Raw genomic sequence first — 27,926 nt, 5'->3', positions numbered from 1 at the left:
GGCTCCCCGGGCCATACACCCCCTGACAACCTACCAGGAGGAGAGCAAGTGTGCAGCCCCCAGCCTTGCCCATGGAAAGGGTGGGACCTGGGGCTCTGCAGGGGCAAGCCCTCCTGCGTGTGCCTGCCCACCAGGCTATCAGCTCCGGGCAATATGGCCCACCCCCCACTCGGCTGGCCAGGGGCTCCAACCCCGGGCTTGCTCGCACTTAGTGCTTAATTTGTGCCAGGGCTTGCCGAGACTTAGCCCCACCACATCTAGGCTTGTAGTTCATAGCCTCAGCACTTCTAGACTCTCGGCCAACAGCTGCCACCAGCAGCACAGAACTAAGAGTGACAATACCACATACCATGCCACCCTTACTTCTGCGCTGCTGCTGGCTGTGGCGCTGCCTTCAGAGCTGGGTGCCTGGCCAGCAGCTGCTGCTCTCGGGCCGCAGCAACTTTTTCATTATAAATTAAGCACTGCCTGCATTCACCCCCGCTCCAGCCGGCCAGCTTGCAACACTTGGACAGTGAACATAAGAACATAAGAATGGCCGTACTGGGTCAGACCAAAGGTCCATCTAGCCCAGTATCCTGTCTACCGACAGTGGCCCAGAGGGAGTGAACCTAACAGGTAATGATCAAGTGATCTCTCTCCTGCCATCCATCTCCACCCTCTGACAAACAGAGGCTAGGGACACCATTCCTTACCCCCCAATCATGGCATCCTGAGCAATCGCCAGCATCACCCACCACTAAGGCTGGCTCTGCTGACAGACCAGATATCACAGATTTTAAGGAGCACCGCTTACTGGCCTCCCACTTCAACTACTGTAAGGGGAATCCAAGCCCCTGCCACTCTGGATCCCAGGAGTATTTCAAGCCCAGATGCTGCCCCAATCTTGGGGTCTCCGAAGCACACTCTCAGGGCTCAACCCTTCTATCTGGCATCCCCTTCCACCTGCTGGAACTCGCTGTGCAGCCATTCAGACCCTCTGGGTGCAGTGGAAGATATGAGGATGTGTGCTGTCTGAATTACTGCTGGATAATTCCCAAATGAGTTAAATTAATAAAGGTACAGTCTAATTAAAGCACATCCCTCACGTCTTGCCTTTTTTCCAGTCTGTAAGGGACAATGGACTCCTAAGGCCATATAATCACTCTTCCTGAATAACAGTCCATAGAATTTCACTAAGTAATTCATCCTTAATGCCAAACAGTCTGTGCATCTTTGAGAAAGATATGTACCTAATCTTGATTTAAAGACAACAAGTGATAGAGAATTACCTTATCCCCTGGGGGTGCAGAAAGGGTGCAGCGGGGGTGAGGGCAGGGAGTTGAGGTGCAGGAGGTGTGCAGGGTGCTCAGGGCAGGGAGCTGGTGTGTGGGGTACAAGAGGGGTGCAGGAGGGGTGCGGGATGCGGCAGGGGGCTCAGGGCAGGGAGTTGAGGGTGCGGGATGTGGCAGGGGGCTCAGGGCAGGGAGCTGTGGTGTGGGATGTGGCAGGGAGCTGGGGTGCAGGCGGGGTGTGGGATGTGGCGGGGCTCAGGGAAGGGAGTTGGGGGTGCAGGAGGGATTCAGGGTGTGAGCGCCAGCCTACTGCCGCTTACCTAGAGCGGCTCCGGGGTGGCAGTGGCGCTCACTGGAGCCAGGGCAGGCTCCCTGCCTGCCTTGGCCCCGGCTCCATGCTGCTCCATTCCAGGAAGCAGCTGGAACCGTGTCCCTGCAACCCCTGGGGGAGGAGGAGGAGGAGGGGCTCAGGCTTCCCTGCTTGTGCGGCTCTTGCCACTCTTCTAGGTACCTCCCATGAAGCTCCCATTGGCCGCGGTTCCCTGTTTCCAGCCAATGGGAGCTGTGGAGGGCAGTGCCTGGCAGGAGGCAATGCCGGAGCCCTCTGCCTCCTTCTCCCTACCCCCGGCCCGAAGTAGTTGCAGAAGCACTGAGCAACATGGCCAGCACATCCCTCGCCCGCGCCGCTTCCCACAGTTCCCATTGGCCTGGGATGGCGAACCATGGCCAGTGGGAGCCGCGATCGGCCGAACCTGTCAACGCGGCAGGTAAACAAACTGGCCCGGCCCGCCAAGGTGCTTACCCTGGCAAGCCGCGTGCCAGAGGTTGCTGACCCCTGTTCTATATCATTGCCTAGAGATACAGGAGAAGGTAATGTGATATTTAGCTGCAAATATACGCTTTTCTAATCCAAAGCATCGTCATATCATTCTTTAGGCAATGCTGCTTGTGCCAAAGTCAACTTAATTTTTCTTTGAGGTTACAGTAGCGAGGTAACCAAAGCTCCTGTTTTACAGTTATTTTAAGAATTCAGTCTTCTACAAAAATTTTCCATATATTACACATACAGGTTTCCTAGAGCTTATACTAGAAGTGCTGCAGGGTTCTACAGCCCACTTTTACTTAGGTTAGACAAGCTCTGTGGACAGCCACCAGGTTATTACTTAATCATATCTGTTCCAGTAAAGTTATTTCAGGAGTCAGTCTGAATCTTCTTCTCTGCTTTGGAAAGTTGTTTTTTGAATTTGGTGAAGTAAGGTGGTAAGTAAGGTGGTGGCAGCAGATTTTGAACAAGTTTTTTTGCTCATTTGTGTCAGACATCTGGCACAGTTTTTTCATCCTCCCAAAAAACTGTAATGAAAGATACTTTATTAATGAAAACCATTATTTAGAAAGAATTGTTGGTTTTCCCATAAGTCTGAATTCAAAAGTCTGGTTACTCTGCAAAAGTCTGCCATGTAACCCAGGAAACCTTTATTTCCCTATACCTGAAAAACAAAACCTTTGCTGCTACTGCTACAGGCAATCCTCTCTGTACCCACTTCTCAGTAAGCATGTTCTAATATCCTATTTTTAAGTAGTTGGGAACAAAAGATGTTTTTCCACCTATAATTTTGGATGATGTACTTTACTAGTACTTCCTGCTTTGGCTTGTATTGAAACCAGTTCACTCCTCTTAGAGATGTTCCAAGCTGTCTGACTGAATCTGCAGACATCACTGCATTGGTTACATTTGGGTGACATTTTCAATCTTTTGTTTTCAAAGATGAGGGCCAGGGAGTGTACTTTTCTTAAATAAAAGATGAGAGTGATGCAATCACAGGATTCTGCGAATCAGAGTCCTAGCCATGGGCATATAGTCCCTATGCCTCAATCTGGCCCCAGACAGAGGCTCCTTGAGACCTGTTGTGAAGTATTCCAAGGTCTTAAAATACAGAGACACTAGCAAGGTCATAAGAGATTTAAGGTAAAATTTGCTCTGCATAGACTGTTACCGCACATCTAGGAAAGCATGTACTGATCTGGAAAATAACTAAAAGGACCACTAACATCTAAAGTATGGATTCCCCTGCTAATGAACGTGGCTTAGGGAAAAATACTGGTAGACAGACTAGTTCAGATGTTGCTCAGTGACCACACGGGAATTTAGGGAGTAGGTAGAAAGCTACCTTATGCTAGATTAATATTATTATGCTGAAGTTAGTCTTAAAGCCTATGTTTTTCCCCCTTAGTGACAGGAGAATCTATCCCTTTTTAAAGTTTTGTGCTCCAAAACCTAAGGCTTCACTTAAAAAGTAGCTAACTTTGTAGCCATTGGCCAGAACATGGCCTAAACATGAAGTCACAGACAGCCCCTTCCATTGACATCTCAATCAGGGACAGTTACTCAGATTTGTCACCTAAAAAGAAGGGCTCAGGTGTAGGAATCTCCCTCACATCCTCTGCAGTGAAGACCAAAGCAAAGAATTAATTTAGCTTCTTCGCAATGGCCTTGTCTTCCTTGAGTGCTCCTTTAGCACCTTGGTCATCCAGTGGTCCCACTGAGTGTTTGGCAGGCTTCCTGCTTCTGATGTACTTAAAACACTTTTTACTGTTAGTTTTTGTGTCTTTTTCTATTTACTCTTCCTATTCCTTTTTGGCCTGCCTAATTCTACTTTTAAACTTGGCTTGCCAGAGTTTATGCTGGTTTCTATTTTCCTCAGTAGGATCTGACTTTCAATTTTTAAAGGATGCCTTTTTGCCTCTAACAGCCTCTCTGTTGTTTAGCCTTGGTGGCATTTTTTTTGGTCCTCTTACTATTTTTTTAAAATGTGGGGTATACATTTAATTTGAGTTTCTATTGTGGTATTTTTAAAAAGTTTGCAGGCATTTCATTCTTGTGACTGTTCCTTTTAATTTCCATTTCACTGGTTTCCTCATTTTTGTGTAGTTCCCCTTTCTGAAGTTAAATGCTACTGTGGTGGGCTTCTTTGGTATTTGCCCTCCACCCCAGAGATGTTAAATTTAATTGTATAATGGTCGCTATTACCTAGCTAGCGGTTCAACTATAATTATGTCTTTGACCAGATCCCGTGCTCCATTTTGGATTAAATTAAGAGTTGCCTCTCCCCTTGTGATTGCATGACTAGCTGCTCCAAGAAGCAGTCATTTATGGTGTCTGGAAACTTTATCTCTGCATCCCGTCCTGAGGTGACGTACCCAGTCAATATGGGGATAGTTGAAATCCCCCATTATTATTAAGTTTCCTAGTTTTATAACCTCTCTAATCACCCTGAGCATTTCACAGTCACCATCACCATCCTAGTCAGGTGGTCGGTAGTATATTCCTGATGTTATACTTTTATTATTCAAGCATGGAATTTCTATCCATAGAGATTCTATGGGACAGTTTGAGTCATTTAAGATTTTTACTGTATTTGATGCTATGCTTTTTTTCACACATAGTGCCACTCCCCATCACCACTACCTACTCTGTCATTCCTATATATTTTGTGCCCTGGTATTACCATGTCATTATTCCACCAAGTTTGTGTGATCCCTATTATATCAATATCATAATTTAATATCAGGCGGGGCTGGGGGGGGGGGGTTGAGCACCCACTGGCACAGGGAAAAGTTGGCACCTATGGAGACATCTCCGTTAATATATCCTCCCCTATAGGGTACTTCTGTCTGAACTGTGTGCTCCACTGTACCTGTCGGCTTTCCCCAAGTCCTTAGTTCAGTGTTTCCCAAACTTGGGACGCCGTTTGTTTAGGGAAAGCCCCTGGCGGGCCAGGCTGGTTTGTTTACCTGCTGCGTCTGCGGGTCTGACCAATCATGGCTCCCACTGGCCGCGGTTTGCTGCTCCAGGCCAATGGGAGCTGCTGGAAGTGGCGCAGGCCGAGGGACGTACTGGCTGCCGGGGACATTAATCATTGTGGGATATTTATGGAATGTGCTCTGTGGATTCAGGTTTGCAACTATGACTACCAGAGTAGGGAGCCTGGATCACTCGCTCAACTTTAGATGTGGAGTTGGAGGATTCTTTGTTCTGCCTAAGGCTCCTTTGGCTCTGTCGTCTATGGGAAGCAGAGTGTATCTTAGAGCAGTAATGAAGCTGCTCTAACTGATCCCGGGTCTGTGCCAGGCTAGCCACTGAACAGCCTCCGAATATGGGGAGCGCAAACGTGGTTTATAGTTGCCTTCCCCCAAAACCTCAAAGTAACTGAGAAACAGAGCTTCTGGAGGAGTACCTTTCACTGCTGCATCAACAGACTTCAAAGGATCCTGCTATATCAGAAGATTGAAACACTGAAACAAACATTTCTGTAATTAACAACTTCCCATCTTGTCATCTATCACTTTTATATTTAGCACAAAATACGTCTTTGGTGCAGCTGCCAGTATCCTGCATACTAAAAGCAGGAGATGTCTTGATGGGAGTCAACAGACATTCATTTTCTTCTTCCTCACCCCCAAATGGACAAATGATCATCAGAAACAAGATTCAAAGGTGGCTACATGACCTCTGTCCCCAATGCCAGGTTCCAGACATGTTTACTCTGGAGTTGGAACTTTGTAATTTCACAGCATAATATTCCATTCCTTGGGTCAAATTCCTTGGAATAGCTAAAGCTCATTAGAACTGGACTTCTTTTGGGCTGCCATGCAATCTGTACATCAGCTCAGGAAAAAAGAGGTTACTCATGCTAAATGAGTACAGAGGAAATTTGCCCAAACTGGTATTTTTTTTTACATTCATAGCAAACACGAAGAACCTATATTAAGGAAGTGCAACTAAAAATAATTAAATTAATTAATACTTGACAGTGACCCTAAATTAAAAAAAAAAATGACTGGAGAAAATCATTTGTCTTGTCCCTACCAGAATAAGAGTTGACCAAACCATTAAAACTGTACTGACTTTGTCCCTGTTGTTAGACCAGGTGTTTATATGAGTTGATATCAAAAGTATTCTTGGTAGAACTGTGCATGAATCCAGGACAGAAAGTAAAACTGTCCTGAGCCTTAATGTCTCAGATTTCTTATGAGCCAAATTCAACCTCACTGGCTAGCCTCCTCTTTTGATTTGTTACCTGGGTTTCATATGTGAAATACAGTTAGGGATGTCCATAATCGTGGCATTTCCATTCACCCTGGCATGTTCTGGAGTTAATGGAAGTACTTCAATAATCCCATTTTAATGATCTACCAAGAGATATTAATAGCAATTTAGAGATGACTCTCACTCATAAATCAGAGTGTCACACAGACAACCCTGGTCAGATGAGAGCGATAGAGAGCTTTTTGAAAGAAGAGATCAAATTAAAAAATAGAAAAGATAATTTATAGGATAAAAAAAATTAAACCATCAACTTGAAAAGCTTATATTATAAATTTATTTTGTACATGAAAAGTAAATCCTGATTTGAACAATCTCATTTACATTTTAACTGTATCCTGGTCTTGGATTTTTAACCCTAATCTTTTGTCAAGCAACAATCCTAAACTAAATCCTTTGGCAACGTTGATAACTTCTTAGAGGACAGATTTTACGATCTGTTGGGCTCCAAGCAGGTCTCAAGAAGTCAGAATGAGGGGGAATCAAGCAGTTTCTGCCTTTGGTCTTGGATTCTGGAGGGGAAGAGTGTGCTGGGCAGTGACCCCCTTTCAAAATCCAAGTGCCATGTTATTCCTTGCTTTGGGTTTAGGTGTTTCCCTCCTCCCTACATTTCCACCTATCTTTTGGCCAATGCATAATATTGTTCACACTCCATTCAAGCAGGAGTGGGGAAACTTTCATCCTTTTCTCAGTCTGTGCAGCAGGGGGTGGGAAAGGTGGCTCCTGGTGCATATTTGTTGCCTTAGATCAGCAGGCCCTGACCCCCTTTCGACCCTAAGTGCACCCTATAGACAGGGCGGGCTCCTCCGCTCTAGCCGGCAGCCCGGCTCTGGTGTGTCTGTCAGGAGCTCGGCTAGAGCCGGGATTGGCTGCCGCTGGTGGGTGTGCCCCAGAGGAAGGCGTGGCGCTCCGGGCCTGTGTGGGCAGCGCGCGGTGGCGTGGAGCCGGAAGCAGCGCTGATGAGTTGTGTCAGGCGCTTGCCTATGTGTTTGGCAGGAGGTGGTGTGAGCCCCGCTTGGTGGCTAGGTAAGAGGAGAGTGCAGAGCGGTGCGTGCGGGGCCCGTGCTGGGGCCGTTCCCAGGCCCCCGTCCGAGATGATCTGGGGAAGGGGCACTGTCACCACTTGCGTGCTCGTAGCACTGGCCTCGGCTGTAGTTACGATCTTCTGGCTGCAGTATGATAAAGGTATAAGCCCTCTCCACTGGGTCTCTCGCCAGTAGGGAATGGGGGACCCGCAGCTCTGTGTGGGCGGCAGCTGCCGCCAGCCTAAGCGAATGGCGGAAGCTTTCTCAGCTCGCCACAGGCCAGACAGGTGTGTTGCTGGGCGTGTGTCGCTGGCTTTCTGAAAACGGCTGGACAAAGCAAACTGTCCTGTACCCAAGCAGGGTCTCTACTCATCAAACAAACTGCCTGTTGGTTTGGGTTGCCTGGAGTTGATGCTCTTTAGGGCACCCCACCCTTCGGACTCCCCTGCTGGGTTTTCAGGCGCGGCGCGGAGGAATTAGAAAGAAAAGCGTGGGTGGGTATTTTCCCAGAGCAGTGCCACGGCAAGCATTGGAAGAAGGAGTTCAGGAAGCGGGCTGTGCTTCCTACTGTGAGACACAGGCCCTTAGCTGAGAACAGCAATGAGCTGTAATTTGATTTCAGTCGTTGTCTTATGTCTACAACAGTCTGTACAAATGTTAGCTAATGTTTAGGCCCAACCTATGCATTGTGCCTTCATCGTTTTATATAAAACCTAGTATACGTGGAAATGTGTAATGAATATAAACTGTTCTTTAGTCAATTGGATGGAGACTTTCCCTTGCCATGTTCGCAATCCAGGGCTTCAACGTGACAGTGACAACGTGAAATTCACTAGTGTCCAAATAGGAGTGAGATGTAAATAGCAGGAAACGTTATATGGGGGGAGCTATACCTGAAAGCTTTATTTTTTGGAGCTGGTGTTTGGTAAGAAGATATTATTATTGAAAAGGTGATTCGGTTGCTCAGGGCAGGAGCTGTCTCCTAACAAGGGGATCCACATCACATGGACCAGTTTTCAGCATAGGGGCCTCGGTGTTTGCCTAGCGCTTAACACAATAACCTCCCCAAGTGCGTCTTGACTAAAAATAATGCACCCAGGCGCAAAACTTCCACACCTGCCTTTTACCGTGATGATGATGGACAAAACTAGCGAGTTCCCCGGGAGCGTGACGCACGGGGAGTGGGATGTTTGCCAGGAGCTGCAGAGAGCAGGGTTGAGGACCAGCCACCGGGGCGGGTTGGTTGTTTAAGGAACCAGCCGCAGCCTGACTCGAGCGGCAGGTGCTGTCTGTGAGTCACCGCTGCATTGCCGGGGCCTGGCCGGGCTGAGCGAGCTCGTAGCTCCGGCGCTGCGAAGAGCGGCGCGTGTCCCGCTCCCAGCAGCCGCGGGCCGGCCCGGCTGAGCCCCGGCGTGCGGGGTGAGGTAGCGCGCAGTGCGCGGTGACGCCGGGCGGGGGGGTCTGGGCGCGGAGCTGCCTGCGGCGCCCTGTGTGTGTGTGTGTGTGTGTGAGTGAGGGGGGAGGGCAGCGTGCGGGGCTCCGGCCGCGGCGGGCGGGGGCACCGTGTGATGAGCAGCGAGCGGGGCCTAGTAGCCCAGCCAGCGTCCTGCCGGGGCCCGGGGAGCGGCCGCGCCCGGGTGACTGGTTGAGCGGGCGGCGCCCTGTGCCTGCGGGGCCGCGGCTCCATCTGCAGCGGGGGGACCCAGACCGGGCGGCGCCCGGAAAGTTTGTTTGTGCGGGGGGCGGCCCGGGCTGGGATGTGGGGCCCGGCGCTCGCTTCTCCGCCACTTGCCGCTGCGCCGCCGGGGCTGTAGGCGAGGCCGGGCGGGCGCTAACCCCCCCCCCCCCTCCCCGGTGCGCGGCCATTGCAGCGCCGGCCGGCCGGCCGAGGATGATCACCAACACGCGCGGCTTCCTGTGGTCCGACCTGGAGACGCGGGCGCTGCTGGAGATCTGGGGCGAGGCCGACGTGCAGTCCGCGCTGGACGGGAACTTTCGGAACAGCCATGTGTACCGGGACGTGGCCTGCCGCCTGGCCGAGCTGGGCTTCGAGCGCACCCCGGAGCAGTGCCGCATCCGCATCAAGGGCCTCAAGCGCCAGTACTACCAGGCCCGGGACGGGCTGAAGAAGAACGGGCACGCCCGCAAGATCTGCAAGTACTACGACGAGATGGACCGGATCCTCAGCTGCCGGGGCGGGCCGGACAGCGCGCCCGAGCCGCTGGCCCAGCCCGCCGACAGCGTCCAGCCCGCCGCCGGGCCGCCCACGCCGGGCACCCCCCACAACAGCCGCGAGCCCGACACCGAGCTCGACGAGGACGCCGAGCTCGAGTCCCCCCACGACCACTTCACCGAGGACTCGGGCGAGTGCTCGTCCTACGCCGAGCACCCCATCAAGGTGGAGTGCCCCCCGTTCGCCATCCCCGTGCCGCCCGCCGAGGGTGAGTACCAGCAGCCGGGCCGAGGAGCCCCACCCCGTATACACGCCGGTAGGGGAATCCCTCCCCCCGTATTCGCCCCCATATCATCTGTACCCCCCATACAATAGAAGTACTAGCGCCTCTAGCTAACGTGCTTCCAATCGCTTCTACACTAGCCTCTTCCCTTCCAGAGCTCTCTCATCCTCTTCAAGGGGAACTGGATTAAAACGCCTTTAAGTCTCTTTAACCCCTTCCCCCCACTATGGAGTCCTATCTCCTCCATTAATTTCTCTCTCTTCTCCTCCTTTTTGCTCTTCTCGTTCCCTATCCCAGTGTTTCGTCCCTTTGACTCTTCCCAGAACCAAAACAGGAGCTGAAAGGAATTTAGTTCAGGAAGCTCTTAAAAAATTACAAAGTAAATAATAGTTGCAATATGGGGGAGGGAGAATGGAGGTTCTGCTAGTTTTAATTCGTTTATCAATAGGAAACAAATTGGAAACTAATGTAGAGATAAGATAGGAGGTGCCAAACCGTTTTGGATAAAAACAGCAGCATCCTCATCATTCCTGCTATGTTTAAACTTTGCTATAGATCGTTTTCTTATGTACTGTCATTACTTTGCCAAAAACCTAAGTGAGCCTTTTCAAGAACTCTTATTTGATTCAGTTATATAGTACAGTTGCAGGGGGTGGGAAATATAGAAAGCAAGATAAAGCCTGCCCCTTTCCCTGTTGCCCTTTGTACTCTGCACAAATGTTTTTTAAAGTCCAATCTTATGCTGTGTGTATTTGTCTAAAACCTGAATCTGTCTTCAGAACACTCAGAAGTTAGCCAATTGGTTGACCAATCTCCTTTTATACATAAATCTCATCAAAGTGTTGTTTACACTAACATCTTTTTTGAAATGCAAATCTAAAACGCCAGCAGGCTGAAACTCAATTCTGATTAGTGTAATTACCTGCAATACACAAATGAGGCTGTACTGTTGAATAGCCTTCACAAACCTTTTTAAAAGATCAAAAAGCCTCTTCCTATTTTTGAAGTTTAGTACTACAGCAGTTAAAAGGTGTCCCTATTTGATTTCAGGTTATGCAGATAACTTTTTGGATAAGCATGTATTCCCTATTTTGGTATTCTTAAAATCATCAGAAATAATCATGCCTAATTTTGAAACAAAATAATACCTTGATATGGCAAAATAGATCTATATTTCACAAGGGGAACAGTTTTACTATTTACTCATTCCTTTTAGTATGTCTGGAAGGTTGAATATAATTTTATCTACTTTGTTTTAGGCTTTAAACAAATCAATGCTCAAACCAGTACACAACCACTCTCTCAACCCAAAAGATCAAAAAAACGCCATGCAAATTTAACACTGGATAAAATGATGGAAAAATTCCTACAACAAAGTGTGGATACAGAAGAGAAATTTTACAAATATGAAGAGCAGCGGCTTAAAATTGAGGACAAGCGTCGTGAAGCTGAGCATGCTCGAGAACTCCAGATGTTACAAATGTTGGGACAGATGTTGGCAGGAATTTCTTCTACAGTATCACAAAGGTCACAGTCTATGCCAACTAGTCCTCCTCAGAGAGCAAATCACCGATCATATGGCGATAACTTTAATTATAATGCTATGACAGCAGCACTTTCTCCACCAATAGGTACTTCATTCTATAGCATAAATAAGATCTATTATATTTAAAAGATTTGTGCGATGGCTGGTGTTAGTATCTGAAAATAAATGTCTAGCTTTGACTTATTTTCAATATTGTGATGATTTTTTTGTCTGTAAATTGAATTGAAATGTCTTGCCATGCTATTGTACTGATATTAAAAAAAAAAAAAAAAAAAAAAAAAAAACTCGAACAAATTCTAAATATTGACCGAACATTTTGGAAAAGTAGTCCATAAGAACTGGTCAGTTCATGTCACATTCAGATCTGTATAGAATGCAGTTGTATATAATATGTTAGGAGCTTAACTTTTACTGAAAATGATCTGGAAGCAAGGATGTGTCTTGCAGCAGAATAAAACAATAGTCTACATAAAATTGAAAAAAGAAATATAGATCTTAACATTTTTCAGAAATAATCTTGCTGTCAAAGCTTTCATCATACTTGAAAATGTTAATTCAAAGTAATGAAAGACCTCGAAAAATAACATGTATTGGGGTTTTTAATAGTGGGTATGTCAGACATGTTTTGAACATTACGGCTGGAATCCTGACCCTGCTGAAGTCAAAGGAAGTTTTGCCATTCACTTCAGTAGCGCCTGGATTTCACTCTAGATCAGGGGTTCTCAAACTGTGGGTTGCAACCCCATTTTAGTGGGGTCACCAGGGCTGGCTTAGACTTCCTGAGACCCAGGGCCGAAGCTGAAGCCTGAGTTCCACCACCTGGGGCCGAAGCCTGAGGGCTCCTCCCCTGGGTGGCAGGGCTTAAGTTATAGCCCCCCTTCCTGGGGCTGAAGCCCTTGGGCTTCAGTTTTGGCCCCCCTACATGGGACAGTGGGGCTTGGGCTTTGGCCCCCCCATCCTGGGTTCATGTAATAATTTTTGTTGTCAGAATGGGGTCGTGGTGCAATGAAGTTTGAGAATCCCTGCTCTAGATGTTGAATTATGTGACTGTATTCTTTATCTACAGGCCAAGGGTCAGATCCTCAAATTATGTAAATTATCATAGCTCAGCTGAATGCTATGGAGCTATGACAGTTTATGTCTGCTTGAGGATCTATCCTTCAAATACTTGCATTTCTTTACAAAAATATCTTGAATCTTATTTTCCTCCTGAACCAATTCATTTATGAATTTATTAGGGTCTGGATTTTTCAGAATATCCTTAAAATTGGCATCTATTCAAAGTTATTTTGTTGTTCTCCCCCCCCCCCCTTTACAGAAGGTGTGTGGACTAGAGTCTAATCAATATGCAGTGCATAGTAACACAGACTTTTTTCAAGATTTGTGTCATTTATATTGATCATCTCTCCTGTATGTTCACATAGAAAGAATGGACCATAACAGTAATTGCATACCAATTGTTTTGTCAGCGTTGATAGCAAAACCTATATGGCTTATGATGTTTATAGCCCATCAGGTTGGAATTAACAGTTGTTTTATTTTACTTTTGTTTTTAAAATCATATGTGGGTTCAGTATTCAATGGATGGGTAGTCTTAAAAAAATAATAGAGATAAGCAGAATTAGCAATAAAACTCTGTAAGCCAGTTTCTGGCTCGGGACAGGCTATCAGAACTTATAGTTTGGACATTTAAATAACCAAATAAATGTAAGGCCCAGTCCTATGTTTCTCTGACCTCCAAACTTCTCTTTAAATTTAGTGGAGTGTTGAATGAATGTTCGGGCCTGTTCTGGTTTAAGTTAACATACTTTCTTATTCTATTGAATGGATATCTGGTCTATAGTATTACTTTGATGTCATAATAGTTTATCCAAGTGTTCGAGCAATATTTTAATATTTAAATTAGAACCTGTATGTATACCACAGTTTTTCTTACAAATAGTGGTTTCACTTTTCAGTCTAACTTAGAAAACAGATACAGAAAATTACTTAAGCTCCTAAATCTTGAACACAGTACACAGGATCATCCTTACCCATACGCAAAGTATGCAGCTGCATAGGGCACCATGAAATTTGGGGCACCAAATTTCCTGGTGCCCTGCGCAGCTGCTGCTGCTTCAGCCCCTGCTCTGGCTCTTCTCCAGGGCCCCTTCCCTTGCTCTGCCCCACCTCTTCCCTCCCTTGCCCTTCCCTGCCCTAGTCCCGCCCCCACTCTCCTAAGGGTTCCAGAAGCGGTTGGGCCTGCACTCACCGGTAAGTAGAGTGAGCCGGCCCCAGCCTACTCTGCTCCTCTGGTTCCCTGCCGCGCCGCTGACAAGTGCTGGGGGAGCAGTTCCCCCCCCCAAGCCTGGGAGCCAGGGGAGCAGAGCAGGCTGGGGATGGGGGCTGGCCACTTCCTGGGGCTAGCTCCCTGTGGAGGCCTGGGGTAGGGCCCCACACAGCCCCCCCCCCCACTCCCTCCCACAGAGGCCTGGGGCCCCACACAGCCCCCACTCTCCCCCGTGAGGGGGGGGGGGGGGCGGCTGCGTAGGGCACCAAAATAGCTAGGGATGGCCCTGACAGTACATATTTAGCCTTAATATTTATTGCTTCTAAAATGCATCACTTTTAATCTGAAAGACATTCTATTAACTGTGAAAACCTGAAGCCAGGTTTTCATACTACATTTGATGATGCAGATGTATAGTTGTAATTTTATACTGTAGCAAGAGAAACTCGGAATTGACTTCCAATCATGAGTTTTTTACAGTTTATAATAAAATATGCTTTAAAAGTAATTATTTAAGGCAACATATATGTTAATCACTTAGGACCTTACTTATTTCTATCTAAAGTTGAAGTGAAATCTTTAGGCAGAAGTGAAATCCAGTCTAGAGTTCCTTTTTTTCTCATGTTTTCTACTGTTTTCCCCTCATTCTAGAGTCTCTGTTCTAGAAAAACAAGGAAACTGAAGGTTTTTTAGCAGCCATGGCCCTGTAAGTAGGTTGTGAGGTGTATGGGATGCATATTTCTTGTAGATTTTATGATCGTTTGTAAAATGTGGAGTAATTTTAAGAGGGAAATATTGCCCTATTTCCAGAGCAGAGATGAGTTTTGTTATATTCTGCATTGTGACAATGATATTTTGGCCATGCTCCAAGAAGGTTAGGTTTTGATCCCAATGGGAGTGGAATGCCTGTATTATAGAAGGATTTTCAAAACAAGAGATCAGCCAGGAATATTTATCATTATTGAACACTATAAAGTGATTTTTGCTACAGTTTAGCTAGTCTGGTTTAATGTTAGATTCTATAAAGGTTGGAGAAAAGGGTTTTCTGCTGACATTGCACAGAGCCGGTATTTTCTTGTTTGTTACCAGAATATTTTCGGAGTTGTGTCCTAACTTTCTTCAAACATCTTTTTTTCTACTTGTGGTGTTGGTATGGCAAGGACAATTACTGAGTACAAGACTGAATAGTTTTATTAAAAGTAAAATTGGAGAGTTTGGGTTTTTAATCATTCTGTACGACTGTAACACCTCTATTATAGAAATTGAGTACACTAATACTTCTGAATGTTTCAAAATTCACTGAGGTTTCTATCAATTTAAAAAGAAACATTTCTGAAGTAATTTTTTAATGTCTTTATCTTTTTCAGTTATCGAGAGAGCCTTTTCACTACACAAAACACATTCTATAAAGGATATGGAGAATATTTTTCAATTGGTGCGCAATGTTATTCCTCCTCTAACAGCAAAGAAGCATAAAGGTCAAGATGGACGGATAGGCATCGTGGGAGGATGTCAAGAGTAAGTTAAACAGAAATATATATGCTGTTGTTGATTAGGGATCTCAAGTACATGTTTTACTACTTTTAAAAAGCATTTAAATTGAAAATACTGTTTTTAAGGGATTGTGAACCCCATGTTTTCAAAGGGGCCTTTGCTTAGTCCATCATTAGAATCAGAATACATGTCCCCTTATGTCAGTGATGCAAGACTTAAGGATTGGCAATTTCCTGGCGGGAAAACTAGTTTAGGACAGGGCTGGTAAATACCAGTTTAAACTGGGAAACTGGAAGAATAAAATTATTAGAACACGCTAATGAAAATTACTGGCAAATATCGAGCAATTTGATGATGATTTTGCAGTAACATGGTCCCTTTTAATTTCAGTTAAAATAAAACAAAAAAGACTCTCCACCTAAACTGTATGCTAGTGCCTAAGCTACCTCAAACAGAAACTGAAACTTCTGAATCTGGGACTACCCCTTCTTTGCTATAGCAATGAAAATTACATGTTTGTTAGGCAAACAGAGAAAGGGAATTCCCAGATTCAGAAGTTTCATTTTCTGTTTGAGGTAAATTGCCAAACTAACTGTTTAGTCCAGTACTCTGTCTCTTGATTTGGCTAGCTGGATTACAATTGCTGCAACTGAATTCCCATGTACAGTGTCTCAAGTCAAAGTATTTCAGCATGAGCAAAGGTGGAAGACCACTTGACCCAGTTCATGGCTATTTTGAGAAAGTTCATGGTGGCATCAAAGAGAGTCTTAAAGGCAGAAATTGCAAAGAAAAAGTGAATGGGAAGGCAGATCATATGAGGAAACATTTTGCAAAATGCTGTGGAAAGAAGACAGACACCAGCCCCCGTTTGGCTAAATGCATGGATCAGCATTCACACTGCACTCCCTGTCAGTATCTGGCCCAACTCGGGGAAGCTAATGATCCAACTAGTGGACCAAATTTGGTGTTGAATCCTGGTCACGTGCCACCTGAGGCATGTTGCACATACACTATGTAGTAGAATTGGAATCAAACCCTGAGGATGAGTACCGATAATACCTACATTGCCATTGCCAACTACATCAAAAAACAGCTAGATCCAGATCGGCTAAAGAAAACAAGGAGTAAGTATCATGGGTTTTTGACCCACAAATGGATATTTTTATAACAAAAACAACTCCATACTGAAACAAAAGTTAGACTTGAAAATTGCAGAATATTTTATGGCTATAATATTCCTTTCTCTTTTATTCAACATCCAACTTTTCAAGCAATGATTAGATGCCTAAGGCCAAGCTGCAAAGCATCCAGTCAAAAGCAGGTAGCAGGTGAACTGTTAAACACAAATACTGATGGCTTGTGCATAGTAGCACGCAATAAATTATATGGAAAAGCAGATGGTTGGAGTAATGTGTAGTGACTCAGTGATAGCTAACTGTATGCACACTGGGAAAATTGTGGTTTATGTATCAGTGGTTGTGAGCTAGGCACCTCTGTATTCACACTCTTCACACTGCAATGATTTTTGTACAGCGTATGCCTTGTGAGGTATAATTTGAAAACAAATAACATGCTGGCCAATAATATCATTGTACAATATATGTAACAAGGCTGTGTGTGAAACTATGGATACTCACTAATATTATGCTTTAAAGTCTGTGACTAAAAGGTGTTTAAACGTGGCATGTCAGGGGGAGTTGATAAACAGGTTTTCCTCAGACAAGAAAAGACGCTAACACCTCAGAACAGGTGTGACCAAATTCAGTGAAAACAACAAGGAGTCTGGTGGCACCTTAAAGACTAACAGATTTATTTGGGCATAAGCTTTCGTGAGTAAAAACCTCACTTCTTTGGATGCATTCAGTGAGCTATTCATTTGTATGGGAAGTTGCCGCAGGAAGAGATAATGTGCACAGTAGCAACAGCCAGTGGGGGAGGAACCAGCTTGGAGACTTATCCTCCAAACCTCATGGCTCCTTTATTCGGCATGAACTAATGAACTTTACCCGACGGTACCCTTCAGAAGAATATGTTTCAAAGGTTCACTGAACTATAAAGAGAGGGGGAGTGAGCCCCTAAGGGATTCTTTGCCTTAAGGAGACAAAGAAACAAAGCAATTTGATCTCTGTGATGTCCTGACCAGGCCATTTAGTTAAAAGGTGGAAAGAAGACTGGATCAGAGGAAAATCATCTTTAACAAAGACTATCTTACTAGATTTAAGTTTTTTACATTTTTAGATGCATGTTTTCACTTTTATTTGTTACCATTTCTGACTTCATCTCTTGAATGCACTTAAAATCTCTGTATTTTTGATTAAATAAACTTGTTTTACTTTTATTCCAAATCCGCCTACTGCTATGTTTGACTTAAATTCATTATTAATTCCAGTAAAGCAACAGGCTGCTGTGCTCTTATGTCTTTAAAGGAGCAACAGACCGTATTACTTCTCTGAATGTTCCAGGACAGGGCTGGACATTTTCAGGGTAGATGGTTTTGGGGAAATTTGGGATTGGGGGTGTATTGGGGTCACTTGGCTAATAAAAACAAAGGCTGGTGGAGACGAGAGTTTGACTGTAGTGTAGCAAGCCGGCTGCTGGAATCAGAGCTGCTGAACCAGGGCTGCTTAACATAGTCATTCAATGCATGCTTGTCCACTGGTTGGGAGCAGACAGACAGGGAGCTACAGCAGCAGAGCATTTTAAGGCATTCAGACTTACAGGGCAAGTAGTGACACAACCTCTCACTGGTCTGGGTTAAATCTCAAAATGTGATAGAGTTTGAGACTGGAAGCAATAAGACTGAAAAATACTGTGCTACCCTGGGAAGAGAAGCCAAGACATTAGTAAATGAATTGTATGTTTGTGGTGTTAAGAGCTACCTGACAGACAGTGGGGGAAAAAGATGTAAAGAATGAGAAGTGATTTGGAAAAAATGATACTTTAGTTACATATGGACTTGCCTTACATTGGCTAAATCTACTTGGACAAGACCTTGTACTAAGTGCTTTGATACTATGTAGTAGAGTTACAAAAATATTTGTGAATACTGGAGCCTGTTCAAAAAAATGCCAAGGATCTGTAGAATCACAAATCCCTGGTGAGACACAATGGAACAGTCAAATAACATATCTGGAAACATAAATTAAAAATTGGTGCTGTTATCTCAAGATTGTGAGTGATCATGAGGCAGAATTTGAAGATAGTGTGGTCAGTATAACTAATTATCAAGGGATTTACCAAGAAGCATAAGAACTTGATCAGTCAATGGAAACCAGTTGCTGTGGCATTTGACACATTCCAAAGGGGTGCATTAACATTTGCAGTTGTATGCAAAGTATGGTTGGATCTACTGAAGATTTTGCAGCGCGCAAAGCAACAGCACAAAAGAGATTTCATGAAGCAATTACTCCTGTATGCGTGTTGGCCAACCTGGTTTGGTCTTCATCTAAAATAAGCAGGAAAGAAATTGTCAACTGAACAAGAAGAAATTGCCAGGTCGTGGTTGCTCAGTAAAAATCCTTACTTTCTGCCATATTCACTTGCATTTAAAGTAGAATCTCCATATCCAAAATCAGAATTTTCATCTGCTACGAAGGAAAAAGTTTCCTCCGTAGCATGGTGGAAAAACCTGAAGAGTAATGATATTGCATCTGACTTCATAGAACTGGTAGTGCAATTGCATCAGTGTTCAGCAAGCATAGAACAAATCTTTTCAAACTTCAGATACATCGGTTCAAAATTGAGGCTCAGTTTGTACACTTCATCGAAGTTGGGCTTGTGCTACAGAATGCTGTATGGCCAGATGGACCTGGAGTGGTGGTCTACAACTCTGCATGCTTCTGATTGCTTAATGCTTCAAGCCTACAGCTCTGCATTATTGTCACTTTCACAGAATCAACTGTTTTTGATTTTTGTTTATGTAATATGGAAAAATGAAACAGGTCCTGACTGACATGTATAACTTCCTTGAGAAATTACCAAACAAAATGTGTAGACATTCCCATGTTCAATGCTATGATTACATATATTAGAATTACACCCACTTCAGTTTTACTTTTTTTGCCAAACTTAAGCTAATAGATTCAGAAATTAATTGATGTAACCACAATTTGAATGTAGCTAAAACTGAGTGCAAGGTGATATGCATTAATGAAATAGTTTTTATCATAGTCACCGTTTAAGGCACTTTCTAACTAGCTTTTCCTGTGGTAGTAAAAACCATCTCTGGTAAATGTCATGCCATCCCTGTTTTGGCTATACATGCAGTTGAAGTTTGGTCATTTGAGTTCCATTCCCCTCTACCTTCTCTCTTCTTTGCACCCTAATCTTACTTTAAATTACCTTCTACATTGTGTGAATGGAGGTTATGGGAGAAGCATTGAGAATAAAGTAACAAGGTGAAACATCTGCTGTCGACTGATCATAGTTGTGATGTCCTTATACAATTCCTGATTTACACTAGCCTTATGAACTACATCTTGGCTACCTGGTCATGGTCCTTGGTTTGGATTCAAGCTGCCTTTTGAGACTCTTTATTATGCACCTTCTCAACACTTATCATGTGGCATATTTTTGCTAATAGTATCCTGATTTGAACTCTGGGGAACAGGAGACAGTGTAGGTCAATTGAGGAGGGCACTGGACTGGAAGTTATAAGACCTAGGCTCTATTCCCGGTTAGGGACCACGTGTCTTGAACCCTGGTCTTGAGGAGCTAGTAAGTTCCAACCTGTCACCCAGTGACCTAACAGTTGTTGGAATAGAAGCTGAACTCTGACAGAGGAGTCCAGTCCTGGGATCTGACTGACAGAATGGTGGCGGGCCTGATTGGTTCCGAGCCTCCATTTAAACCAAGCACAGAGACAGGAAGTTGTCCCTGCAACTGGGTTCCCCGTATTTAGGACTGCTTCCCCTGCAGTATCTGATCCTGCTGCTGATCTGGTAACCTGACCCTTTCTGACACCTGACAGTCAGTTTTGCTCTCTGGCCTGTCTTGAACTCTGACCTGCTCTGATCCCTAGGCAAGACTGCTGATTGTCCCAGTCGTGACACTCATTGTGATACTTTGGGTGAGTCATTTCACCTTACTGTGCCTCAGTTTAGAGATGGCCAAAATGGAGATATTACCTCTTGTAAAGTGCTTGGAAATCTGCAGATTAAAAATACCACATAAAGAGCTAAATACACTATTTTGTTAGTTAGGATTTCCCTATTGGATTACCCTTGTCTCTCTAATTCACATTTTGATTGGTCTACTAGAGCCCAAATTTGACCTGCAAAGCCATGTTCCAAGGTACTATCTTTTATACTTGAGCTTTTTCTGAGTCTCTTTTCTGAATGGATTGAGTCTGTCTCTCTCTCTCTCGTGCTTATGTGAATACTTTGAGATGACTCTTATTTTAGCTTTTATTTGTGATGTAATCCATGTAAATATCACACAAGTGAGAGTGAATGAATAGGGTGAAATCTCCGTCTTATTGAAGTCACTTGGAGTTTTGCTATTGACTTCAGTGGGGCCAGGATTTCACCCATCCTTTATAAATAAGAACTACTTGAGTTTATTTAACTTGCTCTTGAATTCGATTCTTCATTGTAGCAGGGTGAGCAACTGCTAACTTTATCTTTTGATACAATTGTGTGTGTCTGTTTCCTAACCTAGAAAATGTTTCATTTGTAGGTACACTGGGGCACCATATTTTGCTGCAATTTCAGCTCTAAAAGTGGTATGTGTTTTCCTGCCTTCATGTGTAATGTATTTTTAATAACATAAAGGGATTGTCTAGTGTCATATGTAAAAGGCTTGCATTGTACTGTGGGATTTTTTTAGTTCTACTAGAAATGTAACCTTTTTTTTTCTTTTTAATAATTTGAGTTCTAGAAGGTTCATATTCTTCTTAGTCATAGAAGTTATCAGATTTGTAGAAGTCATTCATTATTTTTTTTTTCAGTAATCTAAGTTTATTATTATTTAATTTAGGCAAGACCAAAAATAATTTAACCTGGGCTCTTCTGTGTTTTAAAGTTGGACAGAGATGACTACTCAGTATCCAACAAGATACTATGGCCATAATACAGCCATTTGATATGTGCAGGCAGTCTTACTGAACCTTACTGAATTCAGTGGGCCTATGCACAGGCATAACATTTCACCTTAACAGAACAAACTTCAGGATCAGGACCTTAAATTGCTCAGGGCTTGGAAAATGTTAAATGATAGTAATACACCAGAGGAGCCATTAGTTGGTTACTGTCTTCCTTTAGGTGTTTGTATCTTTTAAGTTTGGTATTTATTTCTACATCCGAAGTATTGGAAACTTCTTGTCCCTGGCTGTCTAACCTACGTGTATATTATTTTTGCTTTTTCTTATTAGAGGTAAAAGAAGCTTAGGGTCAAACTCAGAAATGCATGCAATTCAACTGTAATAAATGAAATTGTGCCAGTTTATCTCTAGTCCAGATTTGGCTCATTGGATCAAAAACCTTGGGACTGGAAAAAACTCATGGGTAATCTTGTTTATCCTGCATGAATATAGCACAACGCCGATTTTTGTTTGTGCTGTAACCCAGCTCCTACTTGGCTGTGTCCTTTTTGTCTTTCCTTACTGTGGGCCTAGGCCTATCATTCTTGCTCATGCATGAATGGAGAGGATTACTCCTGTGATAAGGGTTTCAAGCTCTGGCCCTAAACTTTCACTGATTTTGCCATAATCCTGTTAAGTAAGCAAGTATTTCTGTAAGTTTGCAATTTAGCATGGAAGTTAGATTTAAGAAATAAAGTAATTTCTCTCCAAACTATTGAATGGCATGCTAGTCAAGATGGAACAAACAGGTACCAAGTTTGCTTTATTTAACAAGCAGTAGGAATTCATAGTTGTTCAGTGAATAACTATTGGAATAATTGTTTACGCACTACTAAGATTACAAATTGTAATTCTGCAAATTTTCTTTCTTAGGGTGCAGACTTATCCCACGTGTTTTGTACCAAAGATGCAGCAACTGTAATAAAGTCATATAGTCCAGAACTGATTGTTCATCCAGTGCTGTAAGTGACTTTTTTTTCTTTAAATGATCAAGTCAAGACTACTAGATTGAACATTTCAGTGTGACAGTTCATTAGTTTACATTATTTCTCTTCCCGAATCACAGGACCGGTGAATCAGAGGTTAAAAAAATGATTATGTATTACGTATTTTCATTTAAGAGCATGTGGAGTTTCTGACCTGTTAGAACCACTTTGTGTGTGTGTTTCTGCCAAAGCACAAATTAAAAAAGCAAAGATTATTCTTTCAGCTTGCTTGCTGATGTTTGTAATTCTAATGCATTAAATGAGAGCAGTCACAAAATCCAGAACTGAGTATGGAACAAGTCAGCATTTTAGAATCTTTCTTTTTAAAAGCCAAAATAAAACACTCACATCCCAAATTTCTTCCTTCTTGGTTCTGAATCAGTTTTACTTTCTCACCACTGTGGACATAACGCTATTCATGCTAAATTACTGCACGAGAAACTGGTTTTAATTTTTTATGATTTTTATGATTCTTAAATATTTCACCTTGTAGATAACAAATCTAGCCATTACAGGGTTAACTAGACGCAATATAAAATATCAAGAGCTGCTTATATCAATTTGTGAGGGGTTAGTTTGTTTGTTTGTTTCAATTGTTGGCTGGAGTGTGTCGCTAACGGGATATCTTACAGGAGACATTGTTTGGGTTAGGTTTTGCAAATTGTTGGGAATGAGCGTACCAAATAAGAATCAAGCTCTAGAGCCCTGTAAGCAAGGCCTACGGTAAGCTTGCAGTACAAATTGCACTGCATTGGTGTAAATCATGTCTACACACACTAGAGCCTTATCTAAACTAGAAAAAAAACAGCGCTTTTAAAAACAAGAGTCAAAACATTTGATAAATGCTACTGTAGACAGGATTTAATACTTTTAAAAACATGTTAGCACCTTTTTTAAAGTGATCAACTCCAAAGGGAAGCCTGGGATTGACAGCTACCAGTTAGCACATTTTAAAGATGTTAAACCTTTTCTATGTGAAAATTTGCATTTAAAAATATGTTTAAAACAAGTACGCAATCAGGGTTTTTTGGGGGATGTTTGTTGTTTTTTTGTTTTGCTTTGTAAAAGCACACCTTTTTGTTTTCCTGGTGTAGACAAGGTAGAGTTGTTTGCATTGCCCTGGTGCAACCACGCTAATGTCTATAATCCAGTGACTAGATCCTCAGCTGGTATAAATTGCCACAGCTCCATTGAAGTCAGTGGCGCTATGACAGTTGGGCTAACCAATATGATTTTACATGGGAGAAGTTAATACACAGTACTGTTGACTAGTTTGGTGGTAATGGAAAAGTATCATAGGAAAAAAATGAGACAATATCGTCAGAAAGGAGAGAACCATGAGCAAACAAGAGATTGCTGGATCTCATCTCTCTAAATCTCTATTTGTGGAATTTCTACGGATTCTTTTTTCCACACAGATTTTAGTTCAGCGTCTTCTGTAGAATAAAATTGTCAGTTTAAAAAAAAATGTTGCCCCTCTGGTTGCAAAGAGAAGCTTTTGACACTAATCTGATGCGCTATCCTATTCATTCTGTAAAATAGACAAATGGTGTGTGTGTGTGTGTGTGTGCGCGCGCCGTTTGCCCTTGCCCCATTCATCCAAATAGAACATTAGGTCTGAAGCCTCATCGCTGTTTAAGTGTCAATATTGTTAATTTTTACACTTCACACTGACTTTGCAGAAACAGTCAGCTAATATACTTATTCTGTATGGTTGGATGTTGCGGGGAACATTATTTAAAATTGAATAAAATTTAAGATTTAAAAATGCAAACAACAATGTTCAGGTTTGGTTTTCTAAAAAGTTTTTTACCTCCCCATAAGACTTCTTGCCCATTCTTCTGTCTCCAAATGTGAGATAATGGTTAAGGCTACGTTTTAGTCACAGGTATTTTAATAAGTCTCAGACAATAAACAAGAAGTCACAGCCCTGTGACCTGTCCATGACTTTTACTAAAAATACCTGTGATTAAATCTTACCTGTTGGGAGGGGAACGCGGCTGAGGATTGCTGCTCCTGGGCAGCGCCGGGACCAGCTGCCTGGGGCTGCCAGAGTAGTGTCTGGCTCCGGGGCTTACCCAGCTGTTGGGATGGCCCTGGGGTCAGCCGCACCTGCTGCTGCAAAATTCAGAGCCTGCACCCTTGAGACCCTCCCAGGCTCCATCCCCATGCCCCAGCCTTGATCCCCCTCCTGTGACCTCCGTGAATGATTTTCAGCCTTAATAATGGTCTTTCCTCATAAACACGGGCACTGTAAATTTTTGCGGGTTCCCAAATTCTTGACTGAATGTTTTAAATCCAGTTTTGTCTGCATCAAACAGACTGCCCACATTCACTTTTAAAGCCATTCAAGACTTAGTTGCATCTTTTACATATCCTCTCTTATGTGGTGTTGAGCAGTCAGCCCCTGCTTCTGCTCTTCCAGCAACGGCAAAGCCCGTCAGTCCGTTTTTCTCTCAACTATGCAAGGGATGTTTATCTCCCGTGCTGCCCTTTATGAACAGGAGGAGCTTCCTGTAAAAGTTTGCAGAGCTATTGCATTGTCCTCCTTTGTACCCCTCTTTAAAGGTCACCTTTGCTGTGATATCTGCACAATGCATGACAGTGGCTAGGCAGCTGATGTTCTGTGATCCTGCTTGTTATGCCAGTCATTATCAGGGCCTTGTGTATTCTGTGTCACTGATTTTTATTTTGCAGAATTTGACTTTTTGCCAAACTGCTGAACAATGCCCCATTTTACTGTAGTCAGGAGTCTGACATCTTGTTCTCTCTGCTCTGCTGTGACCTGTCTGCAGCTTCCGCTTTTAGTACTGCTTTCACCTCAAGAGGGAGTGCATTACAATAAGTAGCACATTTTCCTGCCCTGCTCTTCATAAAAGTGGGAGCTGGAACATGAGACACACAAGTTCTCTGGGCTCATCAGGATGGCCTTTGCCTGTCTTTTGAGGGTGTGGGTCAGAGGAGGAGTGTGACAGCCAGAGGCTGAGCTGATGAGCCTTGAGAGCCAGCCAGGCAGACTCTCATGCCCAGGACACAAAATGTGATGGGGTGGGGGTTCTGAACAAAGTTTAGAGGGGGAGGGTTGCCAGGGCCAACCTGTGGAGCTGCAGGCATCCATCCCTAGTGAGCTGCAAAGGATGCAGGGTTCAATTAGAGTAATTTGCAGTCCTAGGTGTACCACAACACCTACTTTCATACCATTGTCCCATCTGCCACTTGGACGGATGGTGGTGCCTGCTCCCCTCCCAGTGAGGCAAGGGTAGCAGCATGAGGCCTGGGAAGGATAGAGCTTTACCTAACTGCCACATACTCCTTTTCCCCCACTGCATCCCCAGGAGTTGGGTAATAGTAGCTGTCTCTATAGGGAACCTAAACGTTCAGCCTTATTGGGAGTAATTTTCTCCTTTATTCAGGGATTCCATAAAATATACTGCTGCACCTTCTGAGAGGATTTGGCAAGGTAATGCAAAAAATCAACAAGGTAACCTAATTAACATGGCTATTGAATTGAATAGCAAATGCTGCAAAACTTGAGCCCATAGTGCAGCGACGTACACAGGGCCCTGATCACAATCTCCCTCTTCAGCCCCCTATCTCTCATCATATTCATCTTTTATGTCATCACATACTTACACTGTAAATTCTTGGGGGTGGCCACTGTGTTGTCATTATAGGCATGTACAGTGTCTAGCACAGGGGTGGGCAAACTACAGCACGCAGGCCACATCCAGTCTGCCAGCCGATTTAATCTGGTCCTTGAGCTCTCCCTGGGGAGCAGGATCTGGGGCTTGCTCCGCTCCCGTGCTCCAGCCGGGAAGCAGGGTCGGGGGCTGCTCCCTACTTGTGTGCCACAGCTCTGTGCGGCTTCTGGAAAGCAGTGACATGTCCCCCTCTCCCCCTCCTCCTCCCCCCGGTCTGGCTCCTATGTGTAGAGGAGCTGCTTGAGGTAAGTGCTGCCTGCACCCCTGAGCCCCTCCCATGTCCCAACCCCTGCCCCAGCCCTGATTTACCCCTCCCACCCTCCGAACCTCTCGTTCCCAGTCTGGAGCACCCTCCTGCACCCCTCATCCTCAGCTCCACCCCAGAGCCTGCACCTTCAGCTGGAGCCCTCGGCCTCCCCCCCACGCAAACCAAATCCTGCCCCAGCCCGGCGCCCCCTCCTGCACTGTGAACTCCTCATTTCTGGCCCCCCCGAGAGCCCGCGGTCCTAGCCAGGGCCCTCACCCCCTCCTGTATCCCAACCCCAATTTCGTGAGCATTCATGGTCCACCATACAATTTCCATACCCAGACGTGGCCCTCAGGCCGAAAAGTTTGCCCACCCCTGTTCTAGCATGTTGAGGTCTTTATTGGAGCCTCTAAGTGCTATTGCAGTATAGATGATAAATGTCCCAGTTCCAGCTTGCTGACGTGGCCAGCCAACAGAGGTGCGCGCGGGGGGCAGCACAGGTTCCTCCCCAATCAGCAGGAGCACAAAACTCCTCTGGTGCCAGAGAGGGGAGAGTGAGTTCCTCTGGCCCTGGGGCCACAGGAGGAGGGGGAGAAGAGCCAGCTCCACCCGCTGTAGTGGGGAGATGACAGCTCCTCCAGCCCCAGGGCTGTGGCAGGGAGAGGCAGTTCCTCTGGCACTGGGGGATGGGGAGGGGAAAGGTAGCTCCAAGACTGCTGGGGGGTGGGAGGGGAGAAGCAGCTCCGCTTGGCTGCTGGGGGGATGGGGTGGGGAGGCAGGTCCTCCAGCTGCAGGGGTTACACAAAGTGCCCCTCCAAAAGCAGCCAAATGTTTATTTCTGTTCATGCCCCTGCCAGCCAACTTCCTCCTCTTCCCGGCCTTACAAGTAGCTGAGTTCCTAGCAGCTTTTGGGCCACAGTGATGTACACTGCATACAGGCCCGCTCAACCAAATTTATGTGCTGTGAATGCTCGAAAGCCGTGGTATGTGATATGTGCACTTTGGGATTTGGAACTTCCTGGACTCTGTTTCAAACTCTGCTCAATAGAGAGGCAAGTGGTGCATCTTGGCCCTCAATACCTCATTGAGGACTCCATTCAATACCCATTGAAATCAACAGCAAAACTTAAGGGGCAGAATCTGGCCCCTACATGTCAGCTGGCTGTATGAGAAGAGAGAATGTTGCAAGGTTAGGCAAGAAGTCTGGCAGATACAGCAAAAATTCCTACATACTTAACCATCACCACACCCTAGAAAAAGGCTCACCTGATTAACCCCAAATGTAACTTACCTTTGCTTTGAGTGAGACTCTGGACTGGGGCCAACCACCCTGAAAGAACAAGGGTGCTACTACAGGGGTGATTTCAGAGCAATTTGAGTGCTCCCTTTTCCGCAAAGCCTTGCCTCACTCATCTGCAGTCGTACTCTGAGCCCTTGCCAACCTGGGGAACTAAGACTGGCTCAGGGACTAGGACTGTGCACTACCCACAGACCAGAAGCTTAGACCACAGATCTTGTATGTAAATCAAGACTTTGTGCGAACTTTTTCCTAATTAGGGTAAAAGTGATTTGTTATAATATGGCCAGTAGCAAAATATAATTCTTGTAAAGAAGGTTCCATGAATTAGTGGGGTTTATAAAAGTTCTGCAGCAGTTATCTTTAACGTTTTTAAATGTCTTGTGTCTGTCTTTACAATGGCAATGCTATAGTTAAGGTTGCATCAAGTCCATTAATGGCAATGGTG

The 27,926-nt window shown here is 44.6% G+C and overlaps 1 protein-coding gene across 7 annotated transcripts in view; it reads left to right on the top strand.

The window, feature by feature from the left end:
* The first annotated feature begins 7,298 nt into the window (after positions 1 to 7,298).
* Positions 7,299 to 27,926, top strand: part of NAXD (NAD(P)HX dehydratase) — an 85,488-nt gene continuing 64,860 nt past the window's right edge. Inside the window, exons 1-5 of one of the 7 annotated variants that reach the window (XM_054011428.1) lie at positions 7,299 to 7,404; positions 11,119 to 11,490; positions 15,042 to 15,192; positions 20,845 to 20,890; positions 22,121 to 22,209. In XM_054011428.1, coding sequence (XP_053867403.1) covers positions 7,338 to 7,404; positions 11,119 to 11,490; positions 15,042 to 15,192; positions 20,845 to 20,890; positions 22,121 to 22,209 — 725 coding nt within the window. In that variant the 5' untranslated portion in view covers positions 7,299 to 7,337. The other 6 variants (XM_054011420.1, XR_008442966.1, XM_054011382.1 and 3 more) reach the window with 6 other exon arrangements.

The sequence above is a fragment of the Malaclemys terrapin genome, chromosome 1, assembly GCF_027887155.1.
Source record: "Malaclemys terrapin pileata isolate rMalTer1 chromosome 1, rMalTer1.hap1, whole genome shotgun sequence".
In the NCBI taxonomy this organism is placed as follows: domain Eukaryota; kingdom Metazoa; phylum Chordata; order Testudines; family Emydidae; genus Malaclemys; species Malaclemys terrapin.
This window is presented reverse-complemented; position numbering and strand designations above follow the sequence as displayed.